The 12,353-nt window shown below is 32.0% G+C and overlaps 1 protein-coding gene across 1 annotated transcript; it reads left to right on the forward strand.

Moving 5' to 3' along the window:
* Nucleotides 1-4,775: 4,775 nt before the first annotated feature.
* Nucleotides 4,776-12,101, forward strand: LOC134243548 (delta-like protein B). The gene is made up of 4 exons (XM_062725804.1): nucleotides 4,776-4,984; nucleotides 6,240-6,368; nucleotides 10,198-10,302; nucleotides 11,437-12,101. Exons 1-4 carry the CDS (start codon nucleotides 4,777-4,779, stop codon nucleotides 11,577-11,579), a joined length of 585 nt encoding a protein of 194 aa, XP_062581788.1. The 5' UTR covers nucleotide 4,776; the 3' UTR covers nucleotides 11,580-12,101.
* The last annotated feature ends 252 nt before the right edge of the window (nucleotides 12,102-12,353 follow it).

Consider the following 12,353-nt stretch of genomic DNA (forward strand, 5'->3'; position numbering starts at 1 on the left):
ATGTATTACAAAGGGTTTTTAAAAAAAAAAATTATCCAATCTATTCACAGAATTTAAAAAGAAGAGAATCACAGAAATCATTTCTTTCTAAAGAATAATCGCGCATTCATTGACGTCACTGTTTATTTATGATTTTTAGCAAAAAGCATGTAATTACATTTTTTCACTATAGGATCAACAGAGTAGTGGATCTATTTTTTAGAATCACAAACACTGAAAAGGTTCGCAGTTAAGTATTCTGTCCTCTAATATAAGCTCTTAATTTGTATAACACAACCTGAAAAGAAACGTAGAGAAAAAGGTGTTTATTCATCGATTAACAAATCATTATATAATATGAGATATTCAAGTACTTTTATCATTTCATTAATGTAAAGATTGAATTAATCACCATGAGAATAATATTGTCAATATATAATATTTTCGTACACAAATTTTGCGTTCACCAAAGGTGGGTCTTTCGAATGTGGTAATTTGAATGAAATTCAAATGTGTTGATCATGAAGAAGGAACTGGCTGCAGAAGAATTAAATTTTAATGAACATTTTATATATTGATAAACATATCACATGTACAACGAATACTAGAATATTTACATTTCAAATGTCTTTGTCCGAGATAAAATTACAAATTATAAGTAGGGATGTCAAAATTGTCAATAATTGATATTCGAATATTCGATAGGAGTAATCGAATATATTCGAATATTCGATAAAATAAACACATTTTGCATTATGAAGTACATGAACATATTTTTACTCTCCTGTCAACCAGTATACATTTATTGGTCATTACTTATTACTTCAACAAAAATACCATGCTAAACAAGCTTAACAATTATCTACTGAAGAAAAATTAAAACCATTTAATTTTAGCTATTTAATTTCCTGATAATTATTTTAATGATATTTACATAAACAAGTGATTCATGTGTTTTCTGTAAAACTGTGTCCTTACAATAGTATTAACTTATTGTAAGTATTTGGCAATGTTATACCACTAATCAAATGATCAAAGAATGATATATTTTAATAGTTACACTTTTAAAGTAATCCAAAGGACTTTCTATTAAAGCTTCTTTTTAAATCAAACATTATTCTTAGTCAACGGTATGAACTTATAAAACTTACAAGATTTTGTCTCTAATAAAAGCTTGTATATCTAAAAACCGAATATTCGAATCATATATTTATATTCGAATATCAACTCATCGAATGAATATTCGAATATTCGTTGACATCCCTAAATTTATGTGTACTTTATTACCCAATCAATGTATTGGCGCGGTTCCTAAAAAATCAAATGCAGGGCGGAACAAAAAGCTAGACAGAAGCAGGGCTTGGAGCAAGTGGAATGATGGAATCAAAACATGTAAATATAAAGAATAACTGTCAATTTTTTCAATTTCATGACGATGATCAATCGATTGGCTTGCGTAATAATTTTATACATAAACGCCTTCGGCGTCGTTTATTCAAATTATTACGCAACCCAATCGATTGATCATACCAGGAAATCGAAAAATAATACAGTTATTCCTTAAATCAATGAGGTAAAATTGATGATTTACTTAAGTTTTCAATTCAAATCCATGTGAATCTCTCTTCCACTCATATACAAAGAAAATTAAATCGTGTACCCGTTAAAGCTAGAGATTTTTTGAAAGAAGTTTAAAAAAAAAGGTAAAAAAAATCGCATACACATCATCCACTAAAGGCGCCATTGAAGATCTAAGTGTCCTTTCTAGTATATAATATTAACTGCTGGAACAGATAAAAGATGCACAAGATCTGTGTATGTATAATTTATAAAAATAATGATGAAAAAAAAAATTGATTTCTATTTTTTTTCCTTCGCTAAAAGTGGGGGATATTAATTTTGGTCTGTGTATCCGTCCGTCTAGCTGTCCGTCAGTCCGTTTGAAGTTCGCATTTGTTTTCACGCAATACCTTGAGAAGCCTTTGAGGTTTTTAAATAAAATGTTACACAAAAACTCTCCATAAGGAAGGTCCCTTTCGATTTTGAGGTCAAAAGTTCAAAGGAAAAGTCATAAATTAAAAGAATTCTGTCTGTTCAAACAGTTTCGTTTTCGCACAATATCTCTAAAAACATTTGAGGTTTTGCAATGATATTATATTTTCTTTTCTTATTTTTGTCTCTGTGATAACTCTTTAAAATTTAGCGGAGTTAATTTTTTGATAAACCTGCCGGAATGTAAATTAGGCAGGTCAAAAGGTCAGGAGCTAGGGAGGCCTAACATGCATGTAAATCTCGTGCGCATCTGTCTCTGTGTCTGACGGTAAGGATTCCAAATATGCATGAAAATCTCGTGCGGCTGCCTTTGTGTTTGACGTCTGTTGGAGAGGGCTATGGAAATTGGCAACGGAGTCCTCGTGTTATTTAAGGGGGCCGACTATAGTTTTCATTGTGCAATATTTCGCGCATCATGGTAAAATGAAGCGTATTTACTGTTTTAATTCAACTTTTTTAGCTTAATTATTAAAATTAAACAAAATTAAGAAATTATAGGTATAAAAATGTAATTACAATTTGATATAACTGATTTTTTAACCGATTTTGCAATTGATAGGCAGGTTGACGTCGTTGCAGTGTGTTTTTGACGTTATGATGATCTGTAGCTCTGAAAGAAAGAGGTAATAAAAATATTATTAAAGAAAAAGTAATAGACATACGCTCTTGAAATTTAAAACATAGAAATTTGAGAATATTTCCAATATTTTTATTATGTTTTTATGTGAATCCGTTTTGCACATCATATTTTGTAATACTCTATAAAAATAGTAAAATTTGCTAATTTTTTGCATTTTGAAATGCTCCCTCGTGTAACAAGACGGTAGAATTTTGTGTTTCTTACATATATTGTATAATATAGTATTACTCATCAAATATTATAGTTTGAACAAAATGTCTATTGTAGTATTTGTATAATTTGCTTTAAAGTGCTAAAAATTGGCATTTTCCTATATAATCCTATAGTAAATGTACCTGTATTTTGAGACGGCCCCTCAAAAATACATGGACGGTAGATTTCCCCCAAACTTTGCATGTACCCTGAAGGTAATGTAAGTTATATATGATATAAAAATGAAGAGTTTCGGTATTGTAGTTTTCACACAATAAAACTATAGTCGGCCCCCTTAAATCTATGTCTACATTTTAAAGATATAAATCTACAATTTTATTTCACAATGAAACGGAAATATAAGGAATCACTGTCTAGTTCGTATAGTATGCCAGGGACATCAACGATAGTGGGAAACATCGGATAATTTAAGCATAACGGGCTTCGCCTATAGACAGTGATTCCTTAATTATACTACAACTCGCTATGGCTAAAACAAGACCTCTATTAGACTTAGGGTAGTATTCATGTATTTATATATTTAAGGGGTGTGTAAAACTTAAATTTTTAGATGATAGGTATCTCTAGAGGCTTTTGACTTTTTGCAGTTAAATTTTATGTCATAACTACCTCTACCCCACAACCCCCACCCCTGCCTTTCTGTCCGTCCCTCTAGCACTTTTATTTCCAAGAGATATCTCGAGAAACCTTTGAACTTTTGCAATTAAATTCTATGTGACCTATGGTCTACAGAAGACGCCTCTTGGTTTTGAAGGCAAAAGGTTAAGTATAGGCTAAACTAGATACACTTGTTTTGTTTTTTTTTTGTAAAATTTTGACAATTTTGATGTTAACATTTAAAGGATTTGTTTGTGACCTAATGTTTGCATTTAATTTCTCGCCATATCAAGTTCGCCGAAGGCCGAGGGGAAATTTTCTCGCTTTGCCTTAGAAATGCCATAGTTTGAATACACATTGAACCTTTTTGCCCCACGCTAAGAATGGCCGATATTAATGACGGTCTGTCTATCAGTCCGTCCGTCTGTCCGTCCATATGTAGTTCTGTCTGTGTGTAATGCTTTCGTTTCCACGCAATATCTCCAAAAGCCCATGAGCCTTTGCATTGGAATTTTACACGATAATCCCCATGGCCGTAGGGAGATCCCTATTGGTTTTGAGGTCAAAAGGTCAAGGGTCATAAATTTAAAAATTATGTCCGTTTCGACACTTTCGTTTCCGCGCGATATCTCGAGAGGCCTGTAAACTTTTGCAATACAATTCTATATCACAACTCCATATTCTTTTTGAGGTCAAAAGATCAAAGGCCATATATTCATCATTGAATTTGTCTTCTTTCTTTAACACTTTCGTCTTCTTTATTTGAAACTTTCGAATCTACGCAATATTCCAAGAATCTACAGAAGCCTTTAAAATTATGAAGCACATAATCGTCCCTCTCCACTTTTACAATACTCTTTTCTTTGATTTCATCACCCACTCACCCTTTTCCGAATGAATGCTTTGCCTAAAACTGTGAAAAAAAAATATCATTCGTACAGAATTGTGACATAGCTAAATTATTCAATAATCACACATAAAACTATACAGTGATATAGTGGTTCACATTTTGTAAATGCTTTTTTTCACCTTACCCCCACCCTTCATAGTAACGTTCTACAAAATCTTCTGTCGTCGAAAGTTTGAAGGAATCAAAAAATAATCATCAATAATAATTAATCAATAGACTGGTAATAAGTATACAAACAGTTAAAAACCTGGGTGGTATCAACTACTAAATGATATGTCATATCTTCGTTGATATTACTTTTGGATAACCCTTGTATACAGGGTTAATTAGTATATTTGTTTGGTACTTATATGTTTTTTTTCAGTCCTAACTTTTAGATACAACAATGCAGATGTCCCTTTTAAGAAAGTTTCTACTTGTTGGTGGTATCATATTGCACTGGCAAAATATTTTGGCTCAGAGCGTTGGCGGTTGTAATAATGATTCAGATTGTATAGAAAATGCAAATTGCGATGTTGATTCAAACCAATGTTTTTGTGACATGAACTCTGCCCCATTCCAAAATGTTCCATCACAAACTATTGTGTGCCAAGGTAAGAATGTCATAAAAAATTTAAGAAATGAATTTAAGTGACTATGGATCAATGTCAGCACTTCGTGATAAACATACATGCATAAAGCGTCAAGGTTCATGTACTTTATGAATTCTCATTTTTCATAATATATTTACATTAATTGTTTGTGATGTTTTTTAAAAAAAGAGAATGCCTTTTTCTTTATACTTCAGTTACATCACAAGATGTCAAAAGAAACTGTAACCCATCAAACGCGAGATCACGAGAATATGAACATTTTCTTATTTGCAAAGAATCCTAAAGAATATAGTTAGTAATCTCAAAATATGTTTACTAGTTTAATTGATGCAAAACATCAATTCGTCCGCAAAAATATATCGTTTTTAAAAAAATCACGAAAAGAATACATAGGAAATATGATATTTTATAGAAAATTTTGAAAAAGACGTACCTTGCATGGTACATTTTTTTTTATATTTTCTGTGTATGGTCAAACGAAGTAAATTAATTCGTGGATATTGGATAGGATAGTATCATCATAGAATGATTGTAGCAAATACAAGTGCCGCAAGTATCAAAATGCCTAATTTGGAATATACAAATGCAGATATAAAAGGATATGCAATATCCTGATATCGGTAACCATTGTCACATCATGTGATAATGCTGATGTTATTTCAAAATACATATGTGAAATGCCAAAAAAAAACAAACTTTAATCTTGTCGTTTGCAACTGTAATTATTATTATTTTCAAAACCAAAACAATATTTATTAACACCCTTAAAACTTTTACAGTTTATTAGTTATTTTCGGCACTGTTACTCAAAACGTTTCAGTTCCAAGTCATATGCTTGTTCATGTTGAGAAGCATTTCATGCAAACAACTTTTTATTAAATCATACATTAATGAATATCTGTTGAAAAATGCTTATCAATTTACACCTAATAAAAACAATAAGGACGAAGTATAGAGCGAATTTTTAAAACTTTTATTCCTGATTTTTATGTTGATTATCAATATTAATTAGAAATTATTTCATCGGGGTAAGAAAAAAAATAACGCCCCATTTTCCAATGTAATACAAGTTTAAATAGATCGGTCGCTCCTACATCCGATACTTATAGTGCACATGTAATACGTTTTAAAGAACTAAGCTGTCAGATATTTCCGTCTTAGTAGCTGTATGAACTTTAATTCAAGGAGTTGTATCCAATTTTGTTCAAATTTGCTGTAATTCATTAATGCTGTGAATAACGTTTCCTATTTGTAGTGGGTGCCTGTTCCCTGGTAGAGAGAGAAGACGAATGTGGACCACGTGGAAAATGTAAAATTCCTGAGGATATTTTTGACTACCCTGTCTGCTTCTGTCACGGGGGGTTTTTTGGACCAAGATGCATGGGTAAAAGATTTTTTTTTAAAATAGTTTTGCAAATGAATGCACCGATCTCAATTTTTTTACTAATTCAAATAAAGTTTTTAATTACAGAATATATATTTTTTCATTATGTATACAGTTCTGATTAATAGTATTATAAATTCACTTTTATTTATTCAGATCTACATGTATCCAATTTATAATATGCTATTGGTCAAAAATAAAATGTAATTATCGGTAGTGAAAAGGGGGGGGGGGGGACATATACAGCTGTAGTTATCGATCAAAGGAGAAAATCCACATTGTAAGACTAATGAATATCACCACTTAACGACAAATGATTGATTTATTCGCTATCAAAGTCATTGTATCGACAATAAAATTTGCGAAATTTTGATTGCTTAACGAAGCTTTTTTAAATCCTTGCATCAATCTTTTTGTAAATACCTTTAAAACTTGTTTTTTTTTAAAAAAAAAATGCTTACAAAAAACATGCTCTTGAGTACCGACTCAACTGGGAGATTTGAACTCCAATTACAGGTGACAAGGAAACATTGCTACATAAATAAGGGATAAGAAAGCAGAACTCATCACGATTATCATAAAATCTGCTTGATAGTTTGCCATCAGCGTTATACATGTATGAAACCGTTGTTGTTTCGTAAATATCACATTCAAAGAATACTAGATGTATAATATATCGAATCAATGTAGAAATTAAAATGGATATTATTAATTGATCTATTTTAATGTATTCAATATATCAAAGTGTCGAAAAGAAGGCCACAGCAAGATAATTTTTCTTTTTATATAGAAGTCTATGAATAAATTGAATACAAAAAACATTTCAACTAAAAATAGGACACCATTAGTACCCATGAAAATTTCAACAGATTTCTGAAAATTATCTCCAATAAAAAATTGATGATGATAATCACATTTTTGAATTTCAAAACGCAGTTTTCTTATGATGTCAAAAGCATGTCCATCTATTATTGTGGTTATTATTAGTTGTATAGAATTAAAAAGTCGTTCGTTTTGATGATGTTGATTTTGGAAGAAGAACGAGTGTGCATTCAATAAAAAACAAATCGAAAATTTATTTTAATTGCATTTTATAATACATTCTATGATAAAAGGAATTGCCATCTTTATGTCACATCTCCACGATTTTACAACGTTTATGTGAATTCTAAATTTAAAAAAGCAACAAAACGTTTGTAAAAATTGAAGAGAAGGCCCAAAGATAAAAATCAATTAAATTTCAGTATGCAGGATTGTAGCAATGGTTTCAATTTCCGAAAACAAGAGGACAAGGTAAAACAAGAGGCCCATGGGCCACATCTCTCACCTGAACACTGTAGCTTGGAAAGAAAGCAGATATGTTTTTTATTGAAAGGTTTACACCAAAAAAGTGGTCTCAACCAATTATTAAAGGCAAGAGGGTATGATTTAAACAAACTTGGATCTACACTAACTAAGGATGCCTGCATATTTCTTTGACTACCTGTGGCTTTATTGCCCTTTACATTTGAACTTACAACACCTGGCAACACCTAACCCCATGGGTCATGACTTGAATTTTTCTGCATATTTCTATGTAAAACTTGGATTCCATGTTATGGCCCTGCCCTACCCCCAGTGGTCATGATTTGAACAAACTTTAATATACACTACCTATAAGGATGCTTCCATATAAATATGATCATTCATGCCTTTGCTATTCTTGAGAAGAAGATTTTTAAAGAATTCCCTATATATTTCTATGTAAAATTTTGATCGGGCCATTGTGGACCCGCTCTATCCCCGGGGGTCATGATTTGAACAAACCTGAATCTACTCTACCTGATGATGCTTTCATATAAACGTGATGATTAATGACTTTGCTATTATTGAGAAGATTTTTGGAGAATTCAATATTTATTCATATGTAAACGGCCATTGTGGCCCCACCCGTACCCTGGGGGTCATGACTTGAACAAATTTGAATCTACTCTACCTGAAGATGCTTCCCGATACGTTTCATCTTTCCTGGCATAGTGATTCATGAGAAGAAGATTTTTAAAACATATTTTAACTATTTCTGAATTATTTCCCCATGAATAAGGGCGTGGCCCTTCATTTGAACAAACTTGAATTCCCTTTACAAAAGATACTTTGTGGCAAGTTTGGTTGAAATTGGCCCAGTGGTTCTTGAGAAGAAGATGAAAATGTGAAAAGATCACGACAGACAACGGACAAATTTTGATCAGAAAAGCTCACTTGAGCCTTTGGCTCTGGTGAGCTAAAAAGGAGGGGTAAGGGCAACTTTTCAAAATAATCTGAAAAGCCAAAAGAAATTTACTGTCAAGATCCTGCAATTTGTCAGTGTTCCTCAAAGCCGCAAAAAGAAACAAAAGTGGGGGCGGCATCTAAAGGTTAATATACTATAAGAAAATACGTAACTTAGAAAACGTGGTTCATGAGGGCCTTCTGCCCCCCCCCCCCTCTCCGCCCCTCCGCCCCCTCCTACGCATATTACGTGCCTGTTGTAACATACCCCGGTAACTGCAGATCTCTAGTTTTGTAGCTCGCTGGTCTGAACAAATGGAATGGACGACCAAAGAGCTACGGTACCAACCATAGAAAAAACCAATTTCATCTTACTACCATGTTTTATATAAGGTCTTTCTTTGTTTTATCGATTATTAACTTTCCATAACAATTTTATCGGTTTTTATTGATATATTGTTATTAATGTTAGCAAAACCATTGTAAAGCGCATAGTAACTGTATGTGATTTTGCACTTTATAAATTAATAAAATAATAAATAATAATAATAATATATTTATTGCGCATAAAAGGTGCGCTCATTCTGTTGGATTGATTTCTACAAATTCTTACCTCAACTGTACAAAAGCTTGACTTCAAAATATTCCTTACACCCCTATTACTTTTACTATAATATTTTAAATCGACACGAAGTGCGATGGACCGAATTATCTTGTTGTTCAAAATGACAGTGTACATAGCCGAATTTTCGATGGTTTCCGTTACGTTTCAAGTTTGGGAGGGCTATTTGCAGTGGTTATAAGGACTTTTTTTGTTTTGAAAATAGTCGCAAGTTGGAAACATACGGTTAGTAGAAATGAATTTCTGTACGAAGCTCTCCGGTTTGTCAATGTTTTTTTGGAGAGCTACAGTTTGTAGCTAGGTGTGTCAATGACGTTGCAAAATGTTTATCTTTTGTGTAGCGGGGATTGCTCAGTAGTATTCGTTATCATTCTAAAGCAATCAGGAATAAAGAAGTTTTAGACTAGATCCCCGCATGGAGAGTTATTTTTTTTTATTTTTATTTTTAAATTTATTTACTTATAAATAAAGATAAATTATAATTTGGTTTCGTACATGTTACTTCTATTTTATTATTAGCTTAATTTTAAAAAAGAGAGAATCTTTTCCTGTAATGCAATATTAATAACGAAAGGAGATACAAGTACTTTTTTAAAGCTAGCCATTTCAGATAAAAAGAATTAAAATAACCTAGATTCTGATTAATTCTAATCTAATTATTTGCATTATAGAATAAGTCTAGCATACAAGATTGACGCCAAGTTAAAAGAAACATATATTACAATGTAATTATAGTGTCATAGATGTGCATCAAGTATTCATGTTAGTAGTTGTAAAAGCCTGTTAGCTAAGTCCGGAAATATGAATATATTTCGTTTTGCCTTTCCCTCTTTCTTAAAAGTACACTTGATATATGAACCCACCTTCCTTGAATCACATTTATTTGAGATTGACAAAAAACAGCATTATAACAAAGATAAATGCTTATTTTGACCAATAATGTTTCTCTTGTACTCCCAGATCTATGTGAAAGGAACAGTGACTGCAATGGGGGAACATGTGTTGAAAAGGGGGGACAGAAAGTGTGTGACTGCCCACCAGGTACTACGGGTAGCCAATGTCAAGGTAAGGTCAAACTATACGCGATGTGTCCTGCATTAAATATAGTACAAATATAGAGGTGTAGTTAAAGTATTAATGTGCACACAAACACACCATAGGCACTTGGGTCAAGGATACTGTATATTTTCTATATAACATATTGTCGAGGAAATTCGAACTATACTCGTAACATTTTTCTTAGTCCGCAGTTAATTTTTGAGTTTTTGTAAACCCCTCTGCTTCATATACACTAGAATGTCACGGATATTTGATTTGATGCACACTTTGAAAATTACATATCCCACTGTATACTAAAAAGTTTCTTTTCAGTATACGGTGTGATATGTCAATGACATATATTTATTTTTATATTTTTTATTATTTTATTATTACATAAACAATAATGTATACTACATGACCCATGCAAACAAGATGATTTAACGTCATAAATATTTAGATTTGTTTTATTTTCCAGTATTTTCCTGGAATATATATATATATATATATATATATATATATATATATATATATATATATATATATATATATATATATATATATATATATATATACCCCACAGACAATCAGATAGACAGATTGATAGAGAGATAGACTTCACCATTTGCCGGTGGAGAGCTCTCATCCAATAGACCATTTTCCACGTCCCACAATGGGATTCGGACCCGCGACATAAGTATCAACTTCTTACTCCGGAACTCTAGAGCAGACGCTCTTACCATTGTGCCACGAGGGCGATAGAAGAAAAAACAAATACTAGTGTCATATCTCGAAAATAAATGTAGGGTTCTTGTCCAGAAAAAAAAATAACGAAAAAACATGAAATCCTGTAAAGTCACATATTTTCGATGGGTCATTTTTTGTGTTCTTTGCCAAAAAACTATTAGTTTGTGGGGATTATATTTCGTGAATGTGAAAGATTTGAGTAGTTATATATGTAACAATTTTCATTTCGTGGCGGTGAACATGAAATCGCGGGCCTTTTCACATATCAAAAATAAAAAAAGAAAATTACCCCCGCAAAATTAGTGATTACACAGTATGTGACTATGTATTCAATTATGTAAATAAATTTAAAGATAAAAATAATTTTTTTCTAAAAATATGATATCTTAAATCCTTCTATTATTTTTTGATCAGTTACAACAACAACGACAGTGACTACATCCATGACGACCACAAGGAGAAGCCGACTAGGGGGCGTGGTTTTAGCTATTGGGGGAGGTATCGGACTACTAGCCCTCCTGGGAGCTGCAGCTGCCACCTCAGCTGTATCCGGATAGCAAAAACCATCATCGAGGAACGTGTTTTATCTACATGTTATATTTCGAAATGATAAATTAAAATGAACATTCTGAGAGTATTGCATTTCATACACATGTCCCCTACCGGATTCCCCTTTTTCGTAAGGGTGTCATTTAATGTCATTGAATACTGTAAACCAACTTTTATTCGCGGGTGAAAAATTTTCGCGAATTTCGCGAGAGCGTCCTCGTCGCGAACTGGTCCTGTAAGTCTCTATGCCTATTGACTGCAAATCCAAAAAGGTTTGATCGCGAAAATTAATCGTCGTGAATTAGTTTTCCCCCGATAAATCACGAAATAAAGTCGTCGTGAATAAAAGTTGGTTTACAGTAATATCCTGCATATGAAATGTGTCCATAAACTTTGGACAATTCGGTAATTACTTTTTTCTGAATGAAATGTCTCTGAATTAAGTGTATTCATCATAATGAAAGATTTGTTAACATAAATTAAATGTTTCTCCAATCCGTATACTCTCAAATGCAATAGCAAAAAACAAAAATATGAAAATAAAAGAATACAAAAGAATTTTAATTCAAAATAGGTACCAAATTTAGAACAAATTTTTTGATGTTGTGTATGCTTTTAGCCTAAAAAATAATCCACATTAAATATTTTCTTAACGTTTTTTTTTTCTTGCTTTAAATTTACATGCCAATACGTTGACATTTAAAACTCTCTGAGTATGCACTGAGGAAGAGTTATCTCCCTTTTTTTCTTTATTACAAATGGTTACATAACGTTACACAAAA

The sequence above is a fragment of the Saccostrea cucullata genome, unplaced genomic scaffold, assembly GCF_032062105.1.
Source record: "Saccostrea cucullata isolate Sc308-1 unplaced genomic scaffold, CSIRO_AGI_Scuc_v1 ctg13875, whole genome shotgun sequence".
NCBI classification, from domain to species: domain Eukaryota; kingdom Metazoa; phylum Mollusca; class Bivalvia; order Ostreida; family Ostreidae; genus Saccostrea; species Saccostrea cuccullata.

Bases quoted from the DNA above. Each gene is read 5' to 3' on its own strand.
- LOC134243548 (XM_062725804.1), top strand. From the start codon at position 4,777: ATGCAGATGTCCCTTTTAAGAAAGTTTCTACTTGTTGGTGGTATCATA. The intron at 4,985-6,239 runs GTAAGAATGTCA...TCCTATTTGTAG, and splicing joins ACAAACTATTGTGTGCCAAG to TGGGTGCCTGTTCCCTGGTA. The intron at 6,369-10,197 runs GTAAAAGATTTT...TTGTACTCCCAG, and splicing joins TTTTGGACCAAGATGCATGG to ATCTATGTGAAAGGAACAGT.